This window comes from Acromyrmex echinatior, chromosome 17, assembly GCF_024713525.1.
Source record: "Acromyrmex echinatior isolate Ae372 chromosome 17, ASM2471352v2, whole genome shotgun sequence".
Lineage (NCBI taxonomy): Eukaryota > Metazoa > Arthropoda > Insecta > Hymenoptera > Formicidae > Acromyrmex > Acromyrmex echinatior.
This window is the reverse complement of record NC_141868.1, coordinates 5,686,827-5,711,412: the sequence shown is the minus strand read 5'-3', so window position 1 is coordinate 5,711,412 and position 24,586 is coordinate 5,686,827. Positions and strand designations below refer to the sequence as shown.

The window sequence follows — 24,586 nt, the reverse complement described above, 5'->3', positions numbered from 1 at the left end:
TTATAATTTACGTCAATTACTGAGGACGTTTTATATTTTTAGCCAAGGTTGTATAAAATAGTTTAATCAACTATGTACATTAATTCTACATAATAAAAAACTTGTATAGTTGTCACCACTACGTTTTTTTCTGAATGTATAAGTAATAAAAAACCTGGTAGTGAATAAAATATAAATATAAAAAATAAAATTATAAAAATAAAAAAAGGAATCTTTTTTTTCTCGTAGAACAACCTTAATAGATTCAAACAAAATTTAATATTCTTTTGCGCATACTCATTTATTTGTACATGTTTTTATCGGAACAGACCCTTGATAAAGTTTCCAGAGTGTCGGATCAATAAACAACAAAAAGTGGCATCATATTTATAACAATGCAATATGTGAATAATAAAGATAAAACTTCCGGCATTAATCTGACTTCCATAATCGAATTTCGCTACGCCGCCCACACATTTCAGCTCGTGATTCGCCTTAATTACTATCACGACCTACGAAGCGTATATATCTCTTTGTGGTGCCGCATTTTCAACGACGAACGCACAACGACGACGATGGCGATACGGGCGTTGCGTCGCATCGCGTCGCGTCGCGTCGCGCCGCGTCGCAGCCGCAATGCAGCGCGCAACCCGGTGAGAAGAAAAATCGTTCGCCAGCCGCAACCGAAACTTCGGTGTCTTCCTTCCTTCCTTCCGTCCTTCCTTCCTTCCTTCCTTCCTTCCTTCCGTCCTTCCATCCTTTTGCTTTCGTTCGCTCCCGCTCACCTCGCACCGGTTGCTTCCGCGGCGACCGCGCGACCATCAACTTTCAGTAAACTTTACGGCAAAGGAAATCTTTTTAAACAGGCGGACAATTCGGTATCTTAGACATACATACACACACATATATATATATATATATATATATATATATATATATATATATTGCAGACGCTATAACTGGTTTGGCACTGTTTCCAACTATATCACTGCGTTGATAGAAAAGTGACGCATTTCAAAATTAACAAAAACTTTATATATATATATATAGTAGAGAGCGTTTTTTAAATTCTGAATTAAAATAATGTTTTAATTAGGATAGTGAATATGCAATTTTTGTTTAACTTTTCTTTCTTTTCATTATAATTTCTACACGGAATAGGTTTTCTGACGTATCTAAAAATTTAGCTACATCGAGAGAAAAGTGTTCGATATTTGCGACTGTAATTACATGGTAAAATAATTATGGTTGGGAATTTTTATGATTATTACTACCATAATGTTAATGATAATAACGTCATATACAGTTTTCTAAAATATAAAAAAAATGATATTATTAATTAGAAAAATTTTTAATATTGATATAATAAATTATCAAGATATAAATAGTAAATGAAATAAACATTTTTAATCAGTAAGTTCAATCGCAATTGTAATGAATATAACTATTTTCTTTAAATTCATTTACTATTTATGAGTTAATATGTAATAACTAAAATATATATTAAAAGAAAACGATTTTTAGATGCTAAAGATTTTTAAGCAGCGTTATTAATAGCACAATTGAATATTTTTTACTACTAACGTAGTTAAAACAACTATATAGTTTTCCAAAATGACTATAGATTTTATAGTAACTGCAACCTTTTCTCTCTCAACATATAGATATAAATTAAAAACACTTGATTGGATTATGAAAATAATTATATAAAGAGCTTAAGTTTTGATAAGAAAAATGTGCTACAAAAAGTTTTAACATTTTAACAACCGATTTGAGTTTGCTGCATAAATATTTTGATGATTCTACAAAAATTATTTTTTCAGATCTGTACCTAAATTCTTATTTATTCTTTCTATGTATAATTTTCCTTTTTTTCCATTATATTTTCAATTATAATGTATTTTTTAGAATTATGTTATCAATAAAAATCCGAACACCATGCAATCCTAATGTAATTTTCACCCCTTTTTAGAGTTATATATACCTTTCCATATAAAAAAATCCATATAACTAAAGAAATTGTTTTCCACAAAAGTATATCAGTCTTTAGGATCGATTTCTTTTATCATCTAGTAACTTTTTTATCTCAGCGATATTTGTCCTTGTCTGTTTGTTATTATTAGCATTAGTGGGTTAATGTTACCATTGCCCATTACTGGCATCATTACCGGAGGTTTTTTCTGTTTCCGCGCGTGGAATAACTTAAGATTGATCTCATTTTTTACGAAGGGAATCAATTCGATCGATTGGCAGGGCAACATACAATATGGACGATCCAGCAAATTATTATTCGCAAGACACTACGCGTTTTGCCGATTTATCAGTTGAAAAAATCGCGTTTACGACGACGTAAGGACTTACATAGGTACGTTCTTGAAACGCGGCCGCTCTTAAGTGCTGATTTCATCAACGCCCGAACGTGACTTCGCAATTTCGAGGACGCTTCGAGCGTTTATCTACGAAAAATTCTGAAGCAACTATGATGTTTACAGCCGTTTTAAACACGCGATATGTCGTATTAATACAAAAATTGATTTCTTAAGGAAAAAGAAGAATATTACAAATTATTGAAGATATTTTTTAATTTTCTGAAATATCATTAATGATTGTTACATAGAAACGATTTGATATATTTAATACTCATTTATAAACCTCGGAAAGTAATTTGCAAATTGATATTATCTATCTGCAAGTGAATAATTTTGATTGCGATCAAAGGGAAAGTAATTATAATATATTACAGTTTGCGACGCAATAAATTATCTGATGACAATATAAACAAAAATAATGCGTAGCTTCAATTCGTAATATTAATAATTTTTATATTATTAATATTTTTAAACACAAAGACTGATGTAGAAGAAAGTCGAACGTGACGTAACAGACTAAAGATCAATTTACTTATCTATAAAAAATCTCAGATAATTATAAGTAGTTATATAAATTTCTATATATAAAGTAAAAAATTTAAACAGTTTTCAAATAGTTTCTCTTTTCTTCTATAATAAGATTGTCCAGTAAAAATACTCCAGTAAAAATAAACAATGATTTTTATTACATAATGTCTAATTGCATTAAATTTGTTTTAAAATAGAACTATATATATATAAAATTATAAAATATTATATTTTTTAATGACATTATTTAATAATAGAGACTTAGAGACAAATTTTCTCTTAAAATCAACTTTCAAAAAAAATGAAAAGAAAAAATGAAAAAAAGATACAATCACATGCTTTGCTTTCCTACTGCGTAGATCGGTCGGTGAGAATTCAGACTCTCTATTGAATTAACGATAACGATTGAGGGCGATCTCTCGCGTCGTATCGATTTCTCGTTTCGTCCCGTCCGTTGAAAAACAATTGGTAGTCCGGGTGGTGTGGGGGTGGGCGGGGGGGTTGAATCGGTGAAATGCATAATTGTGGAATCGAGCGTAGTCGAGGCTCGGTCACCCCTATTTTCAGTCCGATCCTGATTGGAACGCGCGAACGGGGAGCTCGGCGTGTTTGCGCGTCCGGCGTTTGCTCTCCACGTAAATTTGCTCTTTCGCACTCCGTCGCTTCTTCGTCCCTACCTGCCGCACCCCCGAGTCCCAGTTGGTTTTCTAACTTTTCCGCTTTTCGTAGTTAGGTCGATTCTCGCGCTTTGCCGAGCTTCCCGGCACGGCCGAGCGATCCCCGTCCGACGTTTTTTCCACGCGATTCCTGTTGACGTAGCTCAATCGGATCGAATCGATTCTACCGACTCGGCCGCCTTTAGTCCCTAGAGAGACGTCACGATTCGTGTGATGACGATGAGTTACATCGGATATGACTAATTACAATCAGAGAAAGTATAGTAGTGGCAACTATAAAAGTGACAACTATATGACCTTTATATGTAGAATGAATATATCGTACACACAGTTGAATAAATTATTTTATAGTTGCTGCATTTATAAAACTACATTATATAGAGAAAAAGTCATAGTGATGACAACTATAAAAGTGATACCTTCAGAAATTTTATATGTAGAATTAATGTACATAATTGAATAAATTATTTAATAGTTATAACTATAATTTAGACAACTGTAATTTACTCAACTACATTAATTTTACTTATAAAACTTGTATAATTGTCACTTTTATAGTTGCTACTATGTCTTTTTTCCGAGTGTGGTGTAATTTCGAATAAAATTCTGTTTTTTCTTATAAGACACTACCTTAGAAAAAAAAGTTATAATGATGACAATAAAAGTAACACTTACAGAAATTTTATATGTAGAATTAATGTACATAATTGAATAAATTACTTAATAGTTATTACTATAATTTAGACAACTGTAATTTACTCAACTACATTAATTTTACTTATAAAACTTGTATAATTGTCACTTTTATAGTTGCTACTATATCTTTTTTCTGAGTGTAGTGTAATTTCGAATAAAATTCTGTTTTTCTTATAAGACACTACCTTAGAAAAAAAGTTATAATGATGACAACTATAAAAGTAATACTCACAGAAATTTTATATGTAGAATTAATATACATAATTGAATAAATTATTTAATAGTTATTACTATAATTTAGACAACTGTAATTTATTCAACTATATACATTAATTCTACTTATAAAACTTGTATAGTTGTCACTTTTATAGTTGCTACTATGTCTTTTTTTCTGAGTGCGGTATAACTTCGGATAAAATTCTGTTTCTTTTTTCAGCTCGCTTTTCGTAGTCAATTCTAAGTATTTTTCGGCGCTTCTTCGCGGGTTCACCGTATAGGATTTTGGACGAATAAATGAGAAGGAATGACAAGGAAGAATAAGTTCCTTCAACGAGCGAATGACATCGCCATCAGTCATTCATTCGCATTTCGCACGCTCATTTGCTCGACCTGAATCCGGCTTTAACGAACACGAGGCGCGAATAGCGTCGCGAATCCGTGACTCTCGACGAAGGTAAATTATCCCGGCGATGTCCGAGCTGGTTATAAGTTTAGATAAAAATAGAGGGTACGGCGGGTACACGGGCGAATATATCTATGTATATGTGTTAGTATAAATAATAACAGGACACGATCGAACGTAACGTATTAAAGTATTTACGGAGGCCTGCGGTAAAAGAACAATATACCGCCGACGGTGAGTCGCTTCGCGCTGCTTCGCGTTACTCCCCATTGCTCGTTCCTCGAACGAGGACTTTAGGGAGACGACAGCGGCGGCGGCGGCAGCGGCGGCGACGTCGTCGTCGTCGTCGTCGTCGTCGTCGTCGTCGTCGTCGTATCGCCGTCGTACAAAGCGCCGCACAAATTGGACAGGAAATTAGACCCGGCTCTTCCAATAGAGCGAAAGAAAGGGCTCTTTGATGTAAAATGTTTTCTTACCGTTTCGACATCGGCGAAACGTCGCCACGAACGACGTCGTAGTAGTAAAGGAAGGACCAATAAGAGTCTAATGGTTAGTCTCAATTCGAGAGAGATACCGTTGGCTGGTCGCTCTTTTACTAACTTTTATTCTCTAATAGGTAGCGTCAATTTCACGAGAGGAAACAACCGTCGAGAATCACCGTCGGCAATCGTATTTATTGCCACCGGGATTGCTGCGAGGAGTCGTTCCTTTTTTACCTTTATCCGCTTTACCTCGCGAAAGTTAAGTTTGTGTCACACGATGCTTCTTTCCTACTGGATTGCTTGCGTTTTAGTAAATTGCTAGAATTCTACCACACAGAACTCAGTAATTTACTAAAATGCAAGCAATCCCATATAGAAATTTAATACTAGTCAATAATTAAGTCCTTATTTTAGTATTAAAAGCATCGTTGTTCAAATTTTTAGTCCAAATAATTAATTACTGTCCTTTAATAATAAATTGGCCACTGTTAGATTTATAATGTAAGGGATTCAGCGGGAAACATGCATCGTGTGTGTCGCAAGCTTTACTTTTAAATTACTTATTTTAAGTATTAAAAGTAATATTGTTCAGTACTTTTAGTACTCAAAATAAGTAATTAATTACTATCTTTCAGTAATAAATTGACCACTATTAGATTTATATAGAGAGATTCGGTAGGAAAATATGCGTCGTGTGCCGTTTTACTCTCGAATTACTTATTTTAAGTATTAAAAGCACTATTGTTCAGTGGTTCAGTACTTTTAGTACTCCAAATAAGTAATTAATTATGGTCCTTCAGCAATAAATTGGCCATTAGATTTTTGTAAGGAATCCGGCAAGAAAACATTGTGTGCCGCGGGCTTTACATTCGAATTAAGTGCGCGGCTGTCGATGCGCGTAATTAATTGCAGTCGCTTACGAAAAAGTCGTCACTTCCGCTCTACTTCTGCGGAGTTTCATGAAAAAAAACATATATCTAGCTTTTTGTCTAATAGCCACAGGTATGTGCACCGCCGACGGTGGCTTCAGCGTCGCCTGAATCTCCGTTCTTGCGTCATTGTTTATCGCTGTCGTCGTTACTTATCATTCTGTTGCAGAAGCTAATCGGATTACGGGCGAACGATCGTGACCTAAAATCGATCGCGTCGTTTCGCGGTACGCTGCTGCATAGCGGTTAATTATTCCACAACGAGGAACGGTGGCGGGGACCGGTGGCGGGGGTGAGTATAATGGCGTGGGCTTTAATCGACACGTTATAGTAATACCGTGTAGCGCAAAAAGTTTCGCGAAAATACGAACCGAAGATCTCCTGTAACGGAGAACGGACACTTAACCGCACTCGCGTGCTCGGCGAAGGGAAAAAAAAGGGAACGAAATTAAAAGTTAGTTTATCCGATACGTTATGCGCACATTAAAAGGTCTGCGAATGTGCAAACCGAAGTTTTTTTTCCGATCAGAGACGCCTACGCCTATTACGTACTTGGCGAAAGAGAAAGAGCGTATTAAAAGTCTATAATTTAAAAGAGTGGGCACATGTGACAATCGACAGACATTGTTCATTAATACCATGCACGGGATTATGCAAGTTTGCAAATCGAAGAGATTCCCAAATTGCACTTTTACGACTTTACACTTGACAGGAATGGATAAATAAATACGAATGGATAAATAAATACATCGAAATGAAATGTACTAAATTTTAATAAATCATTCGTTTGAATAGTATCAACTAAATACTTATTAAATATAAAGATATATTTATTTTATTTGATACCAAACTATGATTAATTTAATTTAACAATTTTTTAGGACTGTTAGAGTTTATTTCCTATTTTTTTATTATGGCCTTAAAAGATACTTTGTTTAATATTGTTAATAATTTTTTTTATTGAATAAATATTTATTTATTGTAAATAAATGTTTAGTTAGCACCGTTCAAATAAATATTTATAACAATTTAGTACATTTTTTCTCAGTGCAGAGAAGAGATAAATTGAGCCTTATTGAAAGAATTGTTGGAAAACTATTGAGATCTCGCACGCGCGTTTATACAAATGTATCTTTCTTTTGAAAAATTGCTTGTTTTTCAAGCTCGTTTTTTAATTTATAAATAATCCGATGAAGTTTTTCGAAACATATATCTCTATATCCTCTGCGGTACATTTTCTGTACTCGCGCGTGTATATCATACAAAATATGCGATATGGCAGTGACTGCCAAAAGTTTCCGGCTAATAAGTAATTTTATTGCATTTTTCGTTGACAGATAAAAAATCTTCACGAAGAAAAATTAATACATAAAGTTGTCACAAATTCGTCTTTCTAAAATTCCATGACTTTTCTCTGATTTCCAGATAAAATTTTATGAGTTTCTCTGACTTTCAATAATATTTCGAAATTTTTTGTATTTTCGTTTTGATTTGGAAATATTTTATTGAGAGATCAATTTAATTTAATATTGTAAATTATTGTTAATATTGCTGATACTGCTTGCATTTTTCGTTGTCAAGTTAAATTGATAATCTTCCAAACTGCATATGGATATGAGATACGTATATTAAATCTTTTGAAGATAGGAATTTTTATTTTCCGGAAAATTTTGCAAAATTCTCAGACTTTTCACTGATTTCCCGGACATTTCTCCGATTTCCAATTTTGTGGTAATCCTGATTAAAATACCAAATACTTGAATATACATACACTAGTATTTAAAATAGCGTGATATTAAATTGATTGTAACAAGATTTTTATGAATTTAGAGTACAAACTGAAAAATAGATTGATAAAAATTATCTGTAAAATTACGATCGACCGAAGACTTTTAACAGCTATTATATATATATCATACAACCGCTTATCCCGATTATTCGAGCGTTTTCTTACGCATAATTCCATAGCGGATTATAAATCTCCTCAGGTGAGCTCAGCTAAAGAATAAACAAAGAATAAAGGAAGAAACCGCGCTGAGCAAAGATTTGCGAAAGATAGACTTGGATATTCGGCGCAGATCTCGCGATCTCTAATGCGATTCGATCGGAAGAGATGAAAATGGGAGAAAATGGGGATGGTGGGGGTTGCGGGAGAGAAGTTTTCTAACAGGACGTCCTGCGAGGAATTGAAAACTAGGCGCTTGGCTCGCGATTGGCACGCGATCGGGGACTCCCGATTCTTCGCGATTTCGATCGTGAAACGATCATTGGAAGAATCCGGAGCCACGGATGCTCCGCGTTAGCCGTCAGCCGTCAGCCGTCAGGCCACCCCCGCCGCAGCTGTCATCTACGCAGCCCCACGCAGATCCACGCAGCTCTCTCTCCCGGTACAGCTCGCCACGCTACCACCGCCGTCGCTACGACAGCCACGGCCTTCTGCGTCGCGTTTCGCAGGGGCCGCACGGAGAAGATAACGAACATAATGAGAGCGGGGGTGACACCGACGGAGCTGGAGGAAGAAACAAAGTAAGAGGAGGCGAGGCGAGGCGAGAGATCGGAGCGCGTGGAAGCGAGAGACTTTTACGCGAGCCCGCGTAATAAAACGAAAGAGAGAGAGAGAGAGAGAGAGAGAGAGAGAGAGAGAGAGAAGGGGATAGGGGACAAGGGAGAGAGAAAGAGAGAGAGGAATCGATCTTCGGCACAGAGCACAGGAGAAGAGAGACGAAAGAGAAAGAGAGAGAGATAGACTTACGGCTTCCCGCGGTGGAGCGGGGTAGCGTCCGTTCGTCGTCGTCCGTTGGCGAAACGTCGTCGTCAGCGTCGACGAGAGAGAGAGAGAAAGAGAGAGAGAGAGAGAGAGAGAGAAAGAGAAAGAAAGAGTGAGAGAAGGAAAACGAGAGCGAGAGCGATCTCCTCCGAGTGTCGTAACTCTTCGATGTAACTCTCCGTTTACTCACGAGCGAGATCGAGTCACAGTCCCGAACACCACTATCGAGGAAAAACCACCCCCGAGATCGCGAACTGTCCTCTTCTTCTTCTTTTAGGCCGGCTGTCCACAACGGCGAATTGCTGCGGAGGCTGCGAGCCGCTCGCGAATGATAAGAGAGAATAAAGAGAAATAAAGAAAGAATGAAAGAGAGAGAGAGAGAGAGAGAAAGAGAGAGAGAGAGAGAGAGAGAAAGAAAAGATAGAAAGGAAGAGCGAGAGAGTCTCTCTCTCTCTAGCAGTTTCTTATCTCGCGTTCCTCTCGCGACGTTACATCGATGGGTTACACCAATCGAGCAGGCCCCACAGCGGTGTGACGACGGTGGTGCAACGACGTCGCGACGACGACGACGACTACGACGACGACGAGGGTTGGCAGCGGCGGGACCAAAGCGGCGAAGCGCAGAAGGAGAGAGAGAAGTAGGCCGGTTAACCGTTCAGGCCGCACTGAAGAGTCGAGCGAGCCGCGGGTTAGTGAGGGTGAACCGGCGGGCGGCCTGGCATCCCTTCCTTTCTCACATCCCTCCGACTCTCTCTCGCACCCCGCGCTACGCCACCGGCCGAGCACCCTCAACCCACCCCACAGCCCGTCGCCACCCCGCCGTCAGCCACCCGATCACCCTCGTCGCTATCTCGCTCGCTCTTCGTTACGTTCGCTCTACTCCAACCCGTCGGCACGACGGATTTAAAAGGACAGTTTTTGTAATAGGATAATAATAGTGAGTAATAATATAGTAGTGTGTGTAAAAAAAAAAATAGTATCGAGAAATATTGTAGTAAGAATAAAATTGTGATACATTGTAATAATATGATAATACTATTGTATAATATATTAATAAAATAGAGTGAAATATACTTGATTATTAGATATAGATGATTTATAATATAGATGTTAATGTAGAAATGATACACGTAAGAATGCGACATGCGAAATAATATGAAGGAACGTTGTAATAAAAATAAAATTGTGATAAACTATAATAATACAATAATACTATTGTACAACGTATAAATAAAAAATAGATTAAAATATACTTTGTTATTAAATAGATGATTAATAATATAAAGGTTAATATAAAAATAATATACACAAGAGAGGGAAAGAGAATGCGACATGTAAAATAGTATCATAAAATATTATAATAAAAATAAAACTATGACAAAGAATACTATTGTATTATTAATTACATTAACTATAATAGTATAATAATTGAGAATGCACCGGATATCCGGAAAGTAACCGGTATCCGGTATTATCCGGCAGTTTTTTACTATCCGACCGGATAGCCGGATATCATTAATATTCGGGAATATATCTGGTTGAAATTTGATATTATTAAATTGTTGATTTTTTCTTATACAAATGTTTTAGAAATAAAATATGTATATTTATGATACTATAATCTTATTCATTGTTGCAAAATTACAATCTTTTTCTCTATAGGTCTTTTTTTCCGGAAAACACTTTCTTGGAATCCGGTCGGATATCCGAAAAATGTTGGATATCCGACTCGAAGAAATTGCCTTCTCGGATATTCGATTTTACATTCTGTCCGGATAGTCGATATTCGGTATCCGGTAATTTTACGATCCGTGCATCCCTAATAATAATAATTAATACTATTGTACAATATAAAATAAAATATAGAACAAAATATATTATACTTTGTTATACGATAGATGATTTATAATATAAAAGTTAATATAAAAATACAATATATACAAGTATGCGACATATAAATAAAGCAAAGGAATAATTTACTTTATTAATCTTTATATTCATTTAGAGATGACTCCAGAGTGACTCTCGATAGGATGTCTCTTAAATGGACGTTAGCCGTAAGCGAAATTTCCGCTCGTGGCGCATCCCTTTGACACCCTCCCTGATAATTTAATTACTTGGACGTTTTTCAGTACAAAGGCAAAGCGCACCATCAATCTATTTAATAAAAACGTTGAAAATCAATTCAATAATCTACGAATCGCTACACGTGTATAAACAGATGCTTAATCTCGATAGACCAAAAAACTGTTTTTAAAAGATTAAACAGTTCACAATGTTGCAAGATGCTTTAATTTCTAGTTTCATAGATTTAATGAGAAAGAAAAAACACGCGAAATTTATTATGAAAAGTAAACAGAAGTTAATAGCAATATAAATATGCTCAAGCATATTTCGAACACGTGAAAAATGAAATCCTCAAAAGCCAAGAAATAAAGCAATGTCACTATCAATTATTCTTGAATTAAATGTAAGATAATGGAAAACAAGAAAAGAGAAAGAAAATTGAAGCGAAATACATGCAGCGTAGAAGAGACCGAGGATGGTTTTTGATTAGTGATTTTTAGAAAAAAGTGGATGCTTGAATTTTGAAATATTATACGTTATAATATACCTACATGCTTTAGGTATTAAAAAAATATTACTCGTAAAGTCATCGTATCATAAAAATAAGTTATTTAATTTTAAATGAAGCTGTAAAAATGTGATAATTAACTCCGTGTTTGACTATCACTCTAAGATTGGCAGTAGTATATTTATTATGGACAACACATATAAAAAATACAATTTATATTTTAATATCAGTTCTATATTTTGAAAAATAATAGTAATTATGGTATTAATTTCAAATAAAAAAGTTACTTTAATCATAAAATATGTAATTTATTTTTGTACCGTAGTTTCTATATGAAAAATGAAAAAACATATATATCTATATGAAATATAATATATTTGTAAGCATATTCTCTAAAAATGTATTCTCTAAAGATATTAAAATTAATTGTTATGTAACCTCATTTTATTTTGGTCAATCTATTCCACATAGCCATTTTTAATAAAAGATATTGTATTCACAAACTTTGTCAGGCTAATGATTAATTAATTGTAACACAGATCTTCTAAGACATGTCACTTTCTGAATACAGGAATATCGCGATTAATAATGCCAAAGACTTGTCAGACAATAAAATAGGTGATAAGAAAAATTTACTTACACTAACTTCATTTTCTTAAAAATCTTTATATAGTATACAATGCTTGTGGTGCGAATGATTTTGTACAGCAAATTAATATTACATCAGCATCTATAGTAAAAAAAAAAGAGAGATGTTTTTGCCACATCCTGTTTGAACTATAAGTTTGAGTTATTTTGATAATCATCTCCAATCTCCTCTACATTCGGTTCCGTATTCTAAGTTTTCTACGTCGATTGGCGTAATCAAATTGCGTGATATACTTGATAAGAAATCCGATAATGTGCTATAGTCTTGGCCAAAAATATTAGGCATTTATATTTTTTTATTTATTTGTAATTCTTTTATTTTCATTGTTATTTATAATATTTACTGAGAGAAAAGTATACTAAATTTTAATGAATAATGTTTAAATAATATTAACGTAACATTTATTTACAGAAAAGACATATTTGCTAAATAAAAAATAATGGTTAAATCAAATTTATGGATTTTATAGCAAATAAATATATGTTTAATAAAGCACTTTTATAAAAAAAAAGTATTTATTAATATTATTAAAATTCATATATTTTTTTCTCAGTGTTGGTTATCGGTACTGTACATAAATCTAAAGGGTTCTTGAAACAAAGGATAATTTATAAAAAATATCATAAATCAATTTCTAAGCTAAAGCTTCAAATAATGGTTAATAAGGTGCCTAATATTTTTGCCTAGGGTCGTAATATACGATGTACTTTTTTTAATTATAACTCATACGATTCTTTGTTGTATGTCACAAATCATATAAACACCATTGCGTAGTATTTGCTAACGACTTAAGTTATACTCATTCATGCGTAATTATCACGTGTATTTCTTGCCAAACATAAGTAACTATAAATATAGAGCCAAAAATATGATCGAATAATCTACAGTGTCTTGCCAACTCTCATTCTGAATCTATCAGAATCTCTCTACTGAGAATATTCAGGTTTCTACGTTAATTAATTCGCAAGAACGCTTACTATTCGGAACTGGCGAATTCGATTGGTTTTAAGGATATTTTGGCTATACAATATCGGTGAGAAGTATCAACCAAAAAATCGGTTCAAAAAGTCAATGTCTGCTAATATTAGTCAACCAATTTTTGTCATAAATTTGTTCTGAAACCAACTGCAAAATATAAAACAACAAAATTTGATTTATAATGATTTTATGCAGCGAAATGACCACATTTTGCTACAGTTTATTAGAGTTTGATTTAATTCGTAATGCTATAATCTTATCAAATTTGCAAATAACTACTACAAATAACTGCTATGCAATTTTAAGGCTAATAAAAAATTAAATAATTTTTGCACCAATAAGAGAATTATGTTTAACTTTTACATGGATACTGTAACATAATATTAGAACAATTTCTGAAATCTTTATATTTCTGGTAATGTTTTGAGATATGACAACGTCCTCTAAGGCCGTAATCACATAGGTTGTCAGTTATGGTTGTTGGTTTTATTTTAGATAATTATGATGCAACGAGTGCAGATTAGCTGCAACATGAATTGATGAAAATAGAACCGACAACCGTAACCGGCAACTTGTAGTGTGATTACGATCTAAGGATGTATCCTGACCCTCTTCGTCTTCGGAAGTGGTTAAATCGACCGTGTTTTCTACTTTGTACAGAAAAATGAACTTCGTAGTGTTCGGACTTATCCTGATATGTTGCCATGCCTGGGCAATTGAGATAGACGGTAATTGTAAGTAGATACCTATAGTATTTCTTGTCTTCTAATATTTTTCTAGACATACATCGTATAGTATTTCTCCGGAAATATATTATTCTTACAATTATATCATCACACTATGTTTGTCTATTTTTGAACGATCTACTTTTAAGCCGCTTATTTTGGAAGATTCTATTTCTCACTTATCTGTTTTGAATGATATTTCGATTTTTGATACAGAGATTTTAGACATTATATATTTGAATAAGTCTATTTATGAATGTTTTATTTTTGTCGACTATTCTTCATATATATCGATATCAATTCTCCAAATCTTTCTGTGCTTCGCGTATTTTTTGTTCTAATTCTTTTTTTAACGATAACATTTTATCAAAGAGAGGAATCGACATTATCATTATGCAATATCGACATTCTTACATATTGTATTTAGCACTGATTATATGATGCATATGTTTAGTTGCAGCTATACAGTTCGGACCTAATATAAATTTCCAAAAAGTTTTTGAAAAATTAAAGTCCTCATTGCAAAATGGAACCAGTGGACTCGAAGTATTCGGAATTCCGATTCATGAACCGTTCATTGTGAAAGATAGACTGCCCGTCAAATATAATACATCTACTTTTATAGGTAACATAGAGTGCGTATCAGTTTGGTTTTTGAAGTAATACGTTGACCACTAAAGCGTTAAAAAATCAATATACTTATCCTTAGTAGGTCGATAGAGAATGTTATCACGATTGTTATCAATATCTTTTATTTGATTGTGTTTTTTAAATTGTCGCTATATATTATGCAGCAGAATTTATACACTTAATAAAAAGATACAATGAATGTGAAAAGTATTCACACAGGGAAGATTTTTTTTATAAAAAAAGCCTTATTGAAAATTGATAAAAAATGAACTTTAATTAACAATTTATTAACAATAAATACATTCTTTCTTAATATAAATAAAAGTTCTTCGTAAAAATAACTGTTTAAAAGCTAAATTTCTCAATTGTATTTTTTCTACGATCAAAAGAATATACTTTTTTATTGTTATTATTAATATATTTTCATTATTATACAACTTTTTAGGTAAAATAATTTAAAAAATATATAACTTATTTTATTTTTTGTTAATTAATGTTTACTTTCTAAAAACAAAGAGCTTTGAAAAAATATCTTTTCTGTACGAATACTTTTTGCATTCATTGTATATTTAAAAAATTTAGTGAGGAGAGATCCCAAGCAGGACAACAAGTCATTATGATATCAAAATGATATCAAAATAATTCCAAAATAATCACTGAAAGTCATTTTTTATCATTTTTCATTCATTTTAATGTCATTTTGATATTATCGTGACTTGTTGTTCTGCTTGGGATATCTTAGTTTAACATGTATCATGTATGACATGACAGTTTACGTATCATAAATCGATTCGTTATTAGACGAAGTAAAAAACAAAGTTTATTAATGACAACTGGCAAATTTTTTATTTTTTCTTCGTGCTTTCAGTCTCAAGGGATTTCTTGAAAACTTTAACGTGAGTGGTTTGACCTCATATAATGTCAACAGCGCTAAATTCAAACCAATTAGTTTGAATGCCTTCATAGATATAAACTGGCCGTTGATAACCGCGAGTACTAATTATTCCTTAAAAGGCAACGCCTTTAACTACGATATTTATGGAAATGGAGGTATAAAGTAAGTATTTGTTCCTTTTGAGAGAATTTCATTATCATACGCGATCATATTCAATCGCGATTTTCCAATATCTATTTTCTAATATCTCACACTAAAAAGAATCTTGCTACCAATTTTTGCATTTTATTATTTGTCAGTAAAAGAGATAGAAAAATTTAAATCTTTAGCGAATGTGTATTAATTTCAATTATTATTATCATAATAATATATTGTGATTATCTTCATCGTAATTAAAATAAATAATTGTTTATTATCATAATTATAATTGATTATTATTATCATCATTATTGCAATGAGAAAGATCGCTGGCTTTCCTCGTAAAAAAAAACGCTCGTTTTTCATTCTGCTTCATCTATATTTAACTACAATGCTTAAAATATGTACGTGAAAAAAAAAAACGGGAGCTGGGATGACTGACAATGAGTTAGCTGTTTTTCATTCAGCGCTTTCGCGACTTTATCAGGCGACGCCAACTGCGACAAAGCACGTTATTAAATCGTGACTGAATTTATATGCTTCGCGCGAAACACGCGATCGCGCCGATCCGCGATCTCGCGTTCAGCTTTCTTACGGTCGGTGGTCAAGCTCACCTTTAGCAAATGCGAAACTCAATTGAGATTGCTTTGATGGAAATTTCAACGGGACTTTTTTTAGATTTAAGATAATTTATCGTTCCATTATTAAATTGAATGATAAATTTATATTTAAATGAATCTTTTTAACGCGCACAAAATCAGGAAGAAAGATCTTTTTGACGGCGTTTATTTAAAATATATAATAATTAACAATTTTTTGTGAATAAATACTATTCCCTTATAATTAAGTTGCTTCCTTCAAAATTATATACTGTAAAAAGGAGTCTAGTTATAGTTATCAAATATTGAGTGAAATAATATTTGTAAAGGTAAAATTATATTTAGTTATTACCTCAATATTTATTTAAAATTATTTCATTCAATATTTGGTGGCTATATAATTAGGCACTTTTTTTAGTGCAAGACATATTTTATAATATTTCTTTCTATTTTATTTATTTCTATATTTTATCTATTTCTATATCTATACATTTTATTTCTATGCATCTCGATAATTTTTTAAAATAAAAACTTGAGATCGCAAAGTCTTTAAAGCTACATAGGTATATTTAATTTTTAGTGGAATCATACATAACTTCAGTGCTACTATGAATGTTGGTTTCAACTTGAAGGATCGGCATATACAAGTTCGAAATATAGCAACAAAGATTTTCTTTGAAGGATCAGATGTAAGTAATTAAGTTACAGTTTTGTCAATTCTTTTCTGGCTTTTGCGATCCTCAGGATTCACATCTATAAGCGATCAAGCTAATGCAAAAATAATATTGAATATAAAATAAATAACTTTACGTTAACATTAGATTACTTTTTGAAAAACTAAATATGTGCATAATTTTCAAAATTCTATTAATGATTTTCATATTGTCCTCAAAATAAAGAATAATTCATATTAAATGTTAGAAGTTAAAAGAAAAATGATGAAAATCAAATATCACTTTATCACTTTATATTTCAGATAATGGATTTTCTTGACCATTTTTCTCATGTAAAAGCTTATATTACAAGTTTTCTCTACAATGTCATGCACATTTAATTTTTAAAAATTTTGAAGAATAATTTATTAATTTTTTTAATACGTAAAATTATTATTATTAATTAATACGTTAAATAGTATATGTTAATTTCTTGATTCACATCAGTTATTATGCGAGAAAATTGTTACGATATATCAAATTAACACTGCCATGTTTCTTGCCTTTCAATTTGCATATATAAAAAGGCGACCCAGTCACACTGCTGCTAGCAGAGATATCGATCTTCTGCTATTATAAAAAAGATTCGAAAAATCTACATCTCATTTTGCTGAAAAAATTATTACTGTGCTCCTCAGAAATGTTTTGACTAATAAGCATATATTTATATAAATAATATGTATGAAAATATATAAAATAAATTGTAAAAAAATTAAGCAGAAAAAAAGAAATAAGTTGACTATGAAAAGTCTAATTATGAAGTCTCCATAAAACACTGATTTAATTTTCTCTAATCGATTTTAATAAATTTATTTGAAAAAAATTATAAATATGCAGCTGAAATTATAGGAGTTTGACATTTTACATACGAATTACGGCTCCGAATTAGAGAAGTTTATTCAAATCGTAACTCTCTCAAATGTTTCTCAATGAATTCGATTGTATGGAATAAAAACAATTAATTTTCTGTTACTGATCATTTTCACTTTTTCTGATTTCTAATAAAATTTTCTTTTCTATCACCCGCAGTTTAACGTAACGGGCCTCTTCAACGATGAGGGCATGTCTAAGATAGTCAGCAAGACGATTTCCGATGTTACGTCTAAGTTCATCACCGCGAACCAAAACACGATTGCGTATATTATTAATACCTCTGTCACGAAGATTTTAAACAAATTTCTGTTAAATATAACATTTCGAGACCTATTGAAAGGAATAGGTTTGTAATACTTTTCTACCTGTTGGCGCCATGTTATCGTTCAATCAATCATTTCTACAACGATCGATCCCAGTTGAACGATACAAATACATGATAATGCACTTAAAGAGCATTTGTTGGTAATGTTGTCAAAGAGAAAATTTTTAATGAAGCTTATTTTGTTAATGAAGTTTATTAAATTTATTTCTTGCAATGTATATTGTATTAATTAAAAAGTATAAAAATCACAAGCAGAAAAAATTTCTTTCCTATAATAAGATTTTCGCTTTCTTTATAAATTTTATTCTTTATGTTATTTTCATACTAATATTAAAAATAGGAAATCGATACCAATTAAAAGTAACATAACATTAAAACTAAAGTAATACTAACATAATTTGTAAACAAATTGTAAGAACATTTTTAAAATAAAATTAACATTTATGGTATATTAAATAACACGTATTTTATTCATTTATCTTAGAATTTATCTTTTAAATATTATTAGTTATTTTTATGTTATTTACTCATTTAAATAACATATAAATTATGTTATTTTAACACTAAGAAATGTCAAATATCATTTTAGCACAAAATATTTAAATTAAACATAATCACATTATGTTAAATTAATACTCGAATATGTTAAAAAATACGAAATTTTAACAAGAACTTAAATAGATTAACATAAACATAAAATGTTTTTTATTGTGTATGGTAAAATACAAAAGAAAAAAAAATATGCCTCATATTATATATCACATTTCATATAAAATTATTTCTAAAAAATAAATGTACAAATATATTTTTTGTCTTGCATATGGTAATGAACAGACTTGAAAATACTATACATTCGCATGATATCGCGTTTATCAAAAAAAAAGATAATTCGATAAATCTACAATTGAGGGAAAAAGAGAAAGAATTTAAGATTCAATTAATCTAATCTTTTTTGCTATGTGCGTATTGTTACAACTCTTCATTTTATCGTGCTATCTTATATTAAAATGTCGCTATAATATTAAAATTGAATTATTTACTTACTTCAATTGTATACTAATTTATATATCTGTCTAACGCATAAAATAATATTTATTATATTATAAAACTCTTTTTTTTTCGTTATAAATATATATTTTTGCAGTTAAATAATATTACATAATGTTATCTGTATTATTTATGTACGATATTAATTTTTACCAACATAGATTAGACCTACAATGTATCTTCTTCTTTAGACAGTTTAGGATACTCAAACTCTATTCATTTAGCAGAAATGTAATTTTGACTTTTATATTTTTATACAAATGTGTCACAATATTCAACACTATTAAATCAAATAAATTGTCATTATTCATAAAAAAAATTTTAATTGTAAAATAAAAAAATATTATAAAGACACAAAATATTCTTTTACATAAAAAAAGGTTTAGTAATAGCTATCAAATATTTAGTGAAATAATGCTAATTAAATGTTTGATTAATATAACTAAATAATTTTTTATTTTCTTAAATATTTATTAAATATATTTTATTAAAGTTACCTGCATTTATATATTGTAGATATTACAAAAATTTTTTTTAGTGTATTAAATATGCAAAAAATTACATTGTACCGATTAAAAAAAATTCAGTATTTTAACATTGCAGTATTTTAATTCCTGCCAAGACTGCGCATTATCTTTATATACATCACTTGATTGTTACACAAGTTGCAGCATAACAAGCTGATTTATAATCTAATCTTCAGTTTAATCTCTGGTTTTGATAAGAGACACAGATCTCATTATAAGAAAACAAACTCATTAGACTAAAATAAAATTAATCGTAATAACATAATTACAGTTAATTGCGCTTCCACGACGTAAAAAAACTGTCATTAACAACTACTTCGATGTTTTCAAAAAAACTCAATGGAATTTTTCAATAAAAGAAAAACGAAAAATACATAAAATTTTGCGTGTTTTTATACGAAATCAAATTCCTTAACTGGACAAAGATCGAATTGTTGTACGATATGCGTAATCAATAAAAAATCTTGATTCGATATCAGCGAATTGTGCCTATAAATACGTCCACATTTTCTTGAGCTCGCAGTTTTGTTTGTGCTGTCTAAACAAACGTAAAGTTGGACGGTTGTCAGACTGGTGTAAATCAACTTACGACGAGCCGTACGTAAACAATACATGATCGTTCTAGGCCTTGAGGGCCACAAAGTTTTCACAGATAATAAAAAATATACAATTTCAAACACAAATAGATACTAAACACAAAAAAGTGACGAGTTAACTTTATTTAACTAAATTTAAATGAAATTATAAATTTTTTTCGGCTTCCATGTTTCTTAAATATCCGCGTCGCAGAAAGATGTGAAAATATATTTGATTGCGAAAATATATTCGATGTCCTTTTCGATAACAACATTGGCCAATAATAATAACAGGAATTTGTTAGCTTTAAGGCTGATAGGTACTGTGACAGCGTAACTAATAATAAATAGATATTTTCTACTTCACGCAGAAAAATGAAGCTGCAGGTAGTGTTCGGGATCGTCCTAATCTGTTGCAATGCAAGGGCAATGAGAATAAATGGTAAGCAGATATCTATATTTTTTCTTCTAAAATTCCCTTTCTCCTATATTTTTCTAGAGATCCATTTCTTCAAACCAGTGATGCGCAACTTTTTTAAGAATCATTTTCAAAAGGACATTTTTAGAATCTTTAAAATCAGGACATTTAAAATCTTTTGGGCATTTAAAATCTGTATAATGTTTCATTTGAATAAAATAGAAAATATAATTTTTTATTTCTGGCTATGAGCCTGTAGGTCAAAAATTCACAGATAAACCACATGCGACTCATAACCGCAAGTTATGCAACGCTGTACCAAATGATTTTTTTTTTAAGAGTAAATTGTTTATATTATTTATTTTATGCCTATTTTTATATTATCTATTCTTCAATTTGCAGTTAAATTACTTATTTTTAAACATTCAATTGTTTTTTTTAATATTTCTCGTGAAATATATTTTTAATAAAAAGATCTTAAAAAATTGCATATTTTTTAATAATCTATTTATCGCATTATCAGATTATTATCACGAATTAATTATTCTTTTACATTATTATAATTTTCACAATTTTACGCTTTTATTATTAATACGTTATTAAGAAGATAATTAATATTATTAATTTTTAAGATTATTTTTTTACTCACGTATTTTTTCAAAAATACGAAATATTGCTCTCTTTAATAATAATATTTTATCAAAAATATAAATCCTTGCATTTATTTGCGTAAGTTAATAATGTTATCTGCAAAATTTATATAAATTTTATTTTTTTTTAGCAGAGCCGTTTGGAAATCCCATGATACAAGATGCTCTCGAGAAGTTAAAAAATACTCTGAAGACAGGAAACGAGAAACTCGGAATTCCGATTCTTGATCCATTCAAAGCGGATCAGCTTGCGGTTAATATTAATGAAGACGAAATAAAGTGCGTGCCGTTCAATTTTTTATTATATATATATATATATATAGAGCCATAAATCTATATAACTCTAGTTCTTCTTTTTAATAAAACTGTAAGCGTAGTTTAATATTTTTGACAAATATTTTTTTTAAATAGTAACATAGTAACAGGTAATGATTCGCGTCATTTTACTTGAACAAAAAAAAAACAAAATGTACTTATCACGGAATTAAATTTATAAACTTTTTATATGTTTTTATATGTCTTTCGCATATTTTCAGATTGAATGCGAATTTGAGTACGTGCAATGTAAACGGTTTATCTGGATATGATGTCATCAATGGTGATTTGACTATGTCCGAAGACATTGTCATATCGCTTCATCTTTCGTGGCCATTAGTCACCGCGAATACTAAATACGACATGAAAGGCAAAGTCGACAATTTCGAACTTTTCGGCAATGGTAACATAAAGTGAGTATTACTCGTTTCTTAAAGATTGAAAATTAAAACCATCTACAATTATGGCGAACTTAAAATTTTAAAAACTACTCAAAATTAGATCAACAAGAATAAATCAATTAAGAGAAATAACACAGGTCCACAAAAAAAAGTATTTTGGGGTAAAGACTCGGCTATTCTTATGTATTTTGAGTCGCTGAATACGAATACATTAAAATAGAACCATCCAGGGAAATTTTTCAATTTAAAGCAAAACAATGACCTATTTTTTCCCCATTTTTAACTCATATTTTCGCTTTAAATTGAAAATTTTGCCCGGATGGTCTTATTTTGATATCAGATTCGTATTCAACGAGTCAAAATACATAAGAATAGATCTCCACCCCAGCACAGAGTACTTTTTTTTGTGGGTCTTTGTAATCCTATTTTCGGCCAAAGCGGATTTTAGTGATACTAATATGCAAACGTTTGCAAATATATTTTTTTCTGTTCTGTAAACTGCGCGTCGATTCGATTACTTATGTCAAATTTGAAACGCAATTACAAATTGAAGCAAACTAAAGATATCGAAAATTAAATTGATCATTAATTTTAATAATGATATTAATAAGCATCTTAAAAATCTAAATAATTTATTGCAAAAAATATCACTTCCAGCGCTTTAACTCAAAATAGGATTATTTCTCTTGATTGATTAATTTTCAGAATTTTAAATAATTCTTAGATTTAATTTTAATCTTAATCTTTTCTTTAATTTTAAGACTTTTAAATAATTCTTTATAAAGTATTTTCCACTTATTTTATCAATAAATATACCTCCGTTATAATTAAAATAGATATTTCTGCATATCTTCATTTAAAATACTCATTTTAAATGAAGATATGCAGAAATATCTATTTTATCCAAATTGTTCAAAATATTAAAGTTGATAATATACTGCGTATTCAATTTTCAGACTGTCTGCGCAAAATTTCGTTCTCAACACAACAGTTACTTTCTTATGGAACGGTAGTTTGAACTCATATTTGAAAGTAAAGAATATAAATTTAGAGCTTTCTTTACAGAAGCTAGATGTAAGTAAACAGAAATCTATCTTTCTTTCTTCTTCTCGCAATCTTCGTAATTATATCATTGAATGAAATTTCTAGAATGCGAATTATTCGAATACAAATCAAATCGAGTCAAGTAAGATTTGATTCGATTCGTATTCGAATAATTCGATCATCATTAATTCTGATCATCATCTACTCTCGTATTCCTTTTTCTCCTCTTTCAATTGTGGACTAATACTTTCATCTATTATTTGCAGTTTCAAGCGACGGGCCTCTTTAACGACGAAGAAACATCTACATTATTGAGTGCATTAATTTCCGATATGGCACCTGAGTTAATAAGCAATGAAATGGTTATAAGCAAGATTGTTGCATTTGTCACAAAGAAGGCCGACGATTTTTTGGCCACTAAGACGCTTTTAGAAATAATAGAAATGTTCCTTTAAGAAACTTTTCGTCATATTAGCGGTGCCATCACCGTGTAATGAATCATTTTATACAGTTACGATTCTAATCGATAAAACGATATGAACGGATTGGTTATGAAAGATTTGGAACATGTTCATAAAATGATTATGTTCTAAGAGAAAATGCAATTTAAAAAATTAATGTTTTTCGAAACAAATTAGAAATGCGTTCTCTAAAACGTTTTGTATCTTTTTCTTTTATACAATTATATAGGCAAATTAAAAAATGTTTACTCATATATTTGTTATAGCTAAAGTTAAGTATTAAACTGTTCTAGTTTGTCGATTTTAAAGCAATGGACCTAAAATGTTCTATTTACTTGTAATATTGTATCTTTTTAATGTATAACACATTTGTACATATATTTATATATATTTTACATATATTTCATTTAATGTCATTACAAACTTTAAATAATTAAAATTGCTTTGATTTAAAATAAAAATAGTTTGACACTTACTGGTGGTTGGACACATACGATGTAAGAAAGTTATAACTTTGTCGACCTGCAAAACACAAATATGAATCCTAATTATTATCCATATGAATGCCGAAAAGTTTGCATTTGCAAACTATTTTGAAAAATAATCACATTAAATTTTCTAATTTGACTTCTAAATTAATTTTTGATAATATTTTTGAAAGAGAGTTTTCTTTTTAGGTAGAAATTCTATAGAATTTCTCAAATAAAAAAGTTTTCCGTCTCAAATCTCTATATGTATAATAAATTATTGAAATCAAAAAGAATAAATAATTTAAATTCTATTATAAAATTAATTGACTTAAATTAATTAAAAATGTACAAGTAATAAATAGCACTTGGAACAAAATGAGCAGTACATATATATTTATAGAAATTTACAGTATAAATATATAGAAATTATGACATATAAAGACATGTTTACCAAAATTTTTTTCAAGACAATTTTCAAATTTAATTTAGCACGTATTGCATGTATATTTATAATATATTTAAAGATAAA

The 24,586-nt window shown here is 30.7% G+C and overlaps 1 protein-coding gene across 5 annotated transcripts; it reads left to right on the top strand.

The window, feature by feature from the left end:
* Nucleotides 1-5,569: 5,569 nt before the first annotated feature.
* Nucleotides 5,570-24,092, top strand: LOC105144600 (uncharacterized). 5 transcript variants are annotated; one of them, XM_011053580.2, is made up of 7 exons: nt 5,570-6,355; nt 6,452-6,574; nt 13,912-13,985; nt 14,431-14,611; nt 15,475-15,663; nt 16,819-16,927; nt 17,981-18,608. In XM_011053580.2, the coding sequence occupies exons 3-7, from the start codon at nt 13,916-13,918 to the stop codon at nt 18,176-18,178; spliced, it is 747 nt and encodes a 248-aa protein (XP_011051882.1). In that variant the 5' UTR covers nt 5,570-6,355; nt 6,452-6,574; nt 13,912-13,915; the 3' UTR covers nt 18,179-18,608. The 5 variants fall into 5 exon arrangements, with proteins under 5 accessions (XP_011051882.1, XP_011051881.1, XP_087271243.1 ...); XM_011053579.2 differs by lacking the exons at nt 5,570-6,355; nt 6,452-6,574 and adding an exon at nt 13,134-13,306; XM_087415117.1 differs by lacking the exons at nt 5,570-6,355; nt 6,452-6,574 and adding an exon at nt 13,150-13,216.
* The last annotated feature ends 494 nt before the right edge of the window (nt 24,093-24,586 follow it).

Bases quoted from the DNA above. Each gene is read 5' to 3' on its own strand.
- LOC105144600 (XM_011053580.2), top strand. From the start codon at position 13,916: ATGAACTTCGTAGTGTTCGGACTTATCCTGATATGTTGCCATGCCTGG. The intron at 15,664-16,818 runs GTAAGTATTTGT...TTTAATTTTTAG, and splicing joins TATGGAAATGGAGGTATAAA to TGGAATCATACATAACTTCA. The intron at 16,928-17,980 runs GTAAGTAATTAA...TATCACCCGCAG, and splicing joins TTTTCTTTGAAGGATCAGAT to TTTAACGTAACGGGCCTCTT.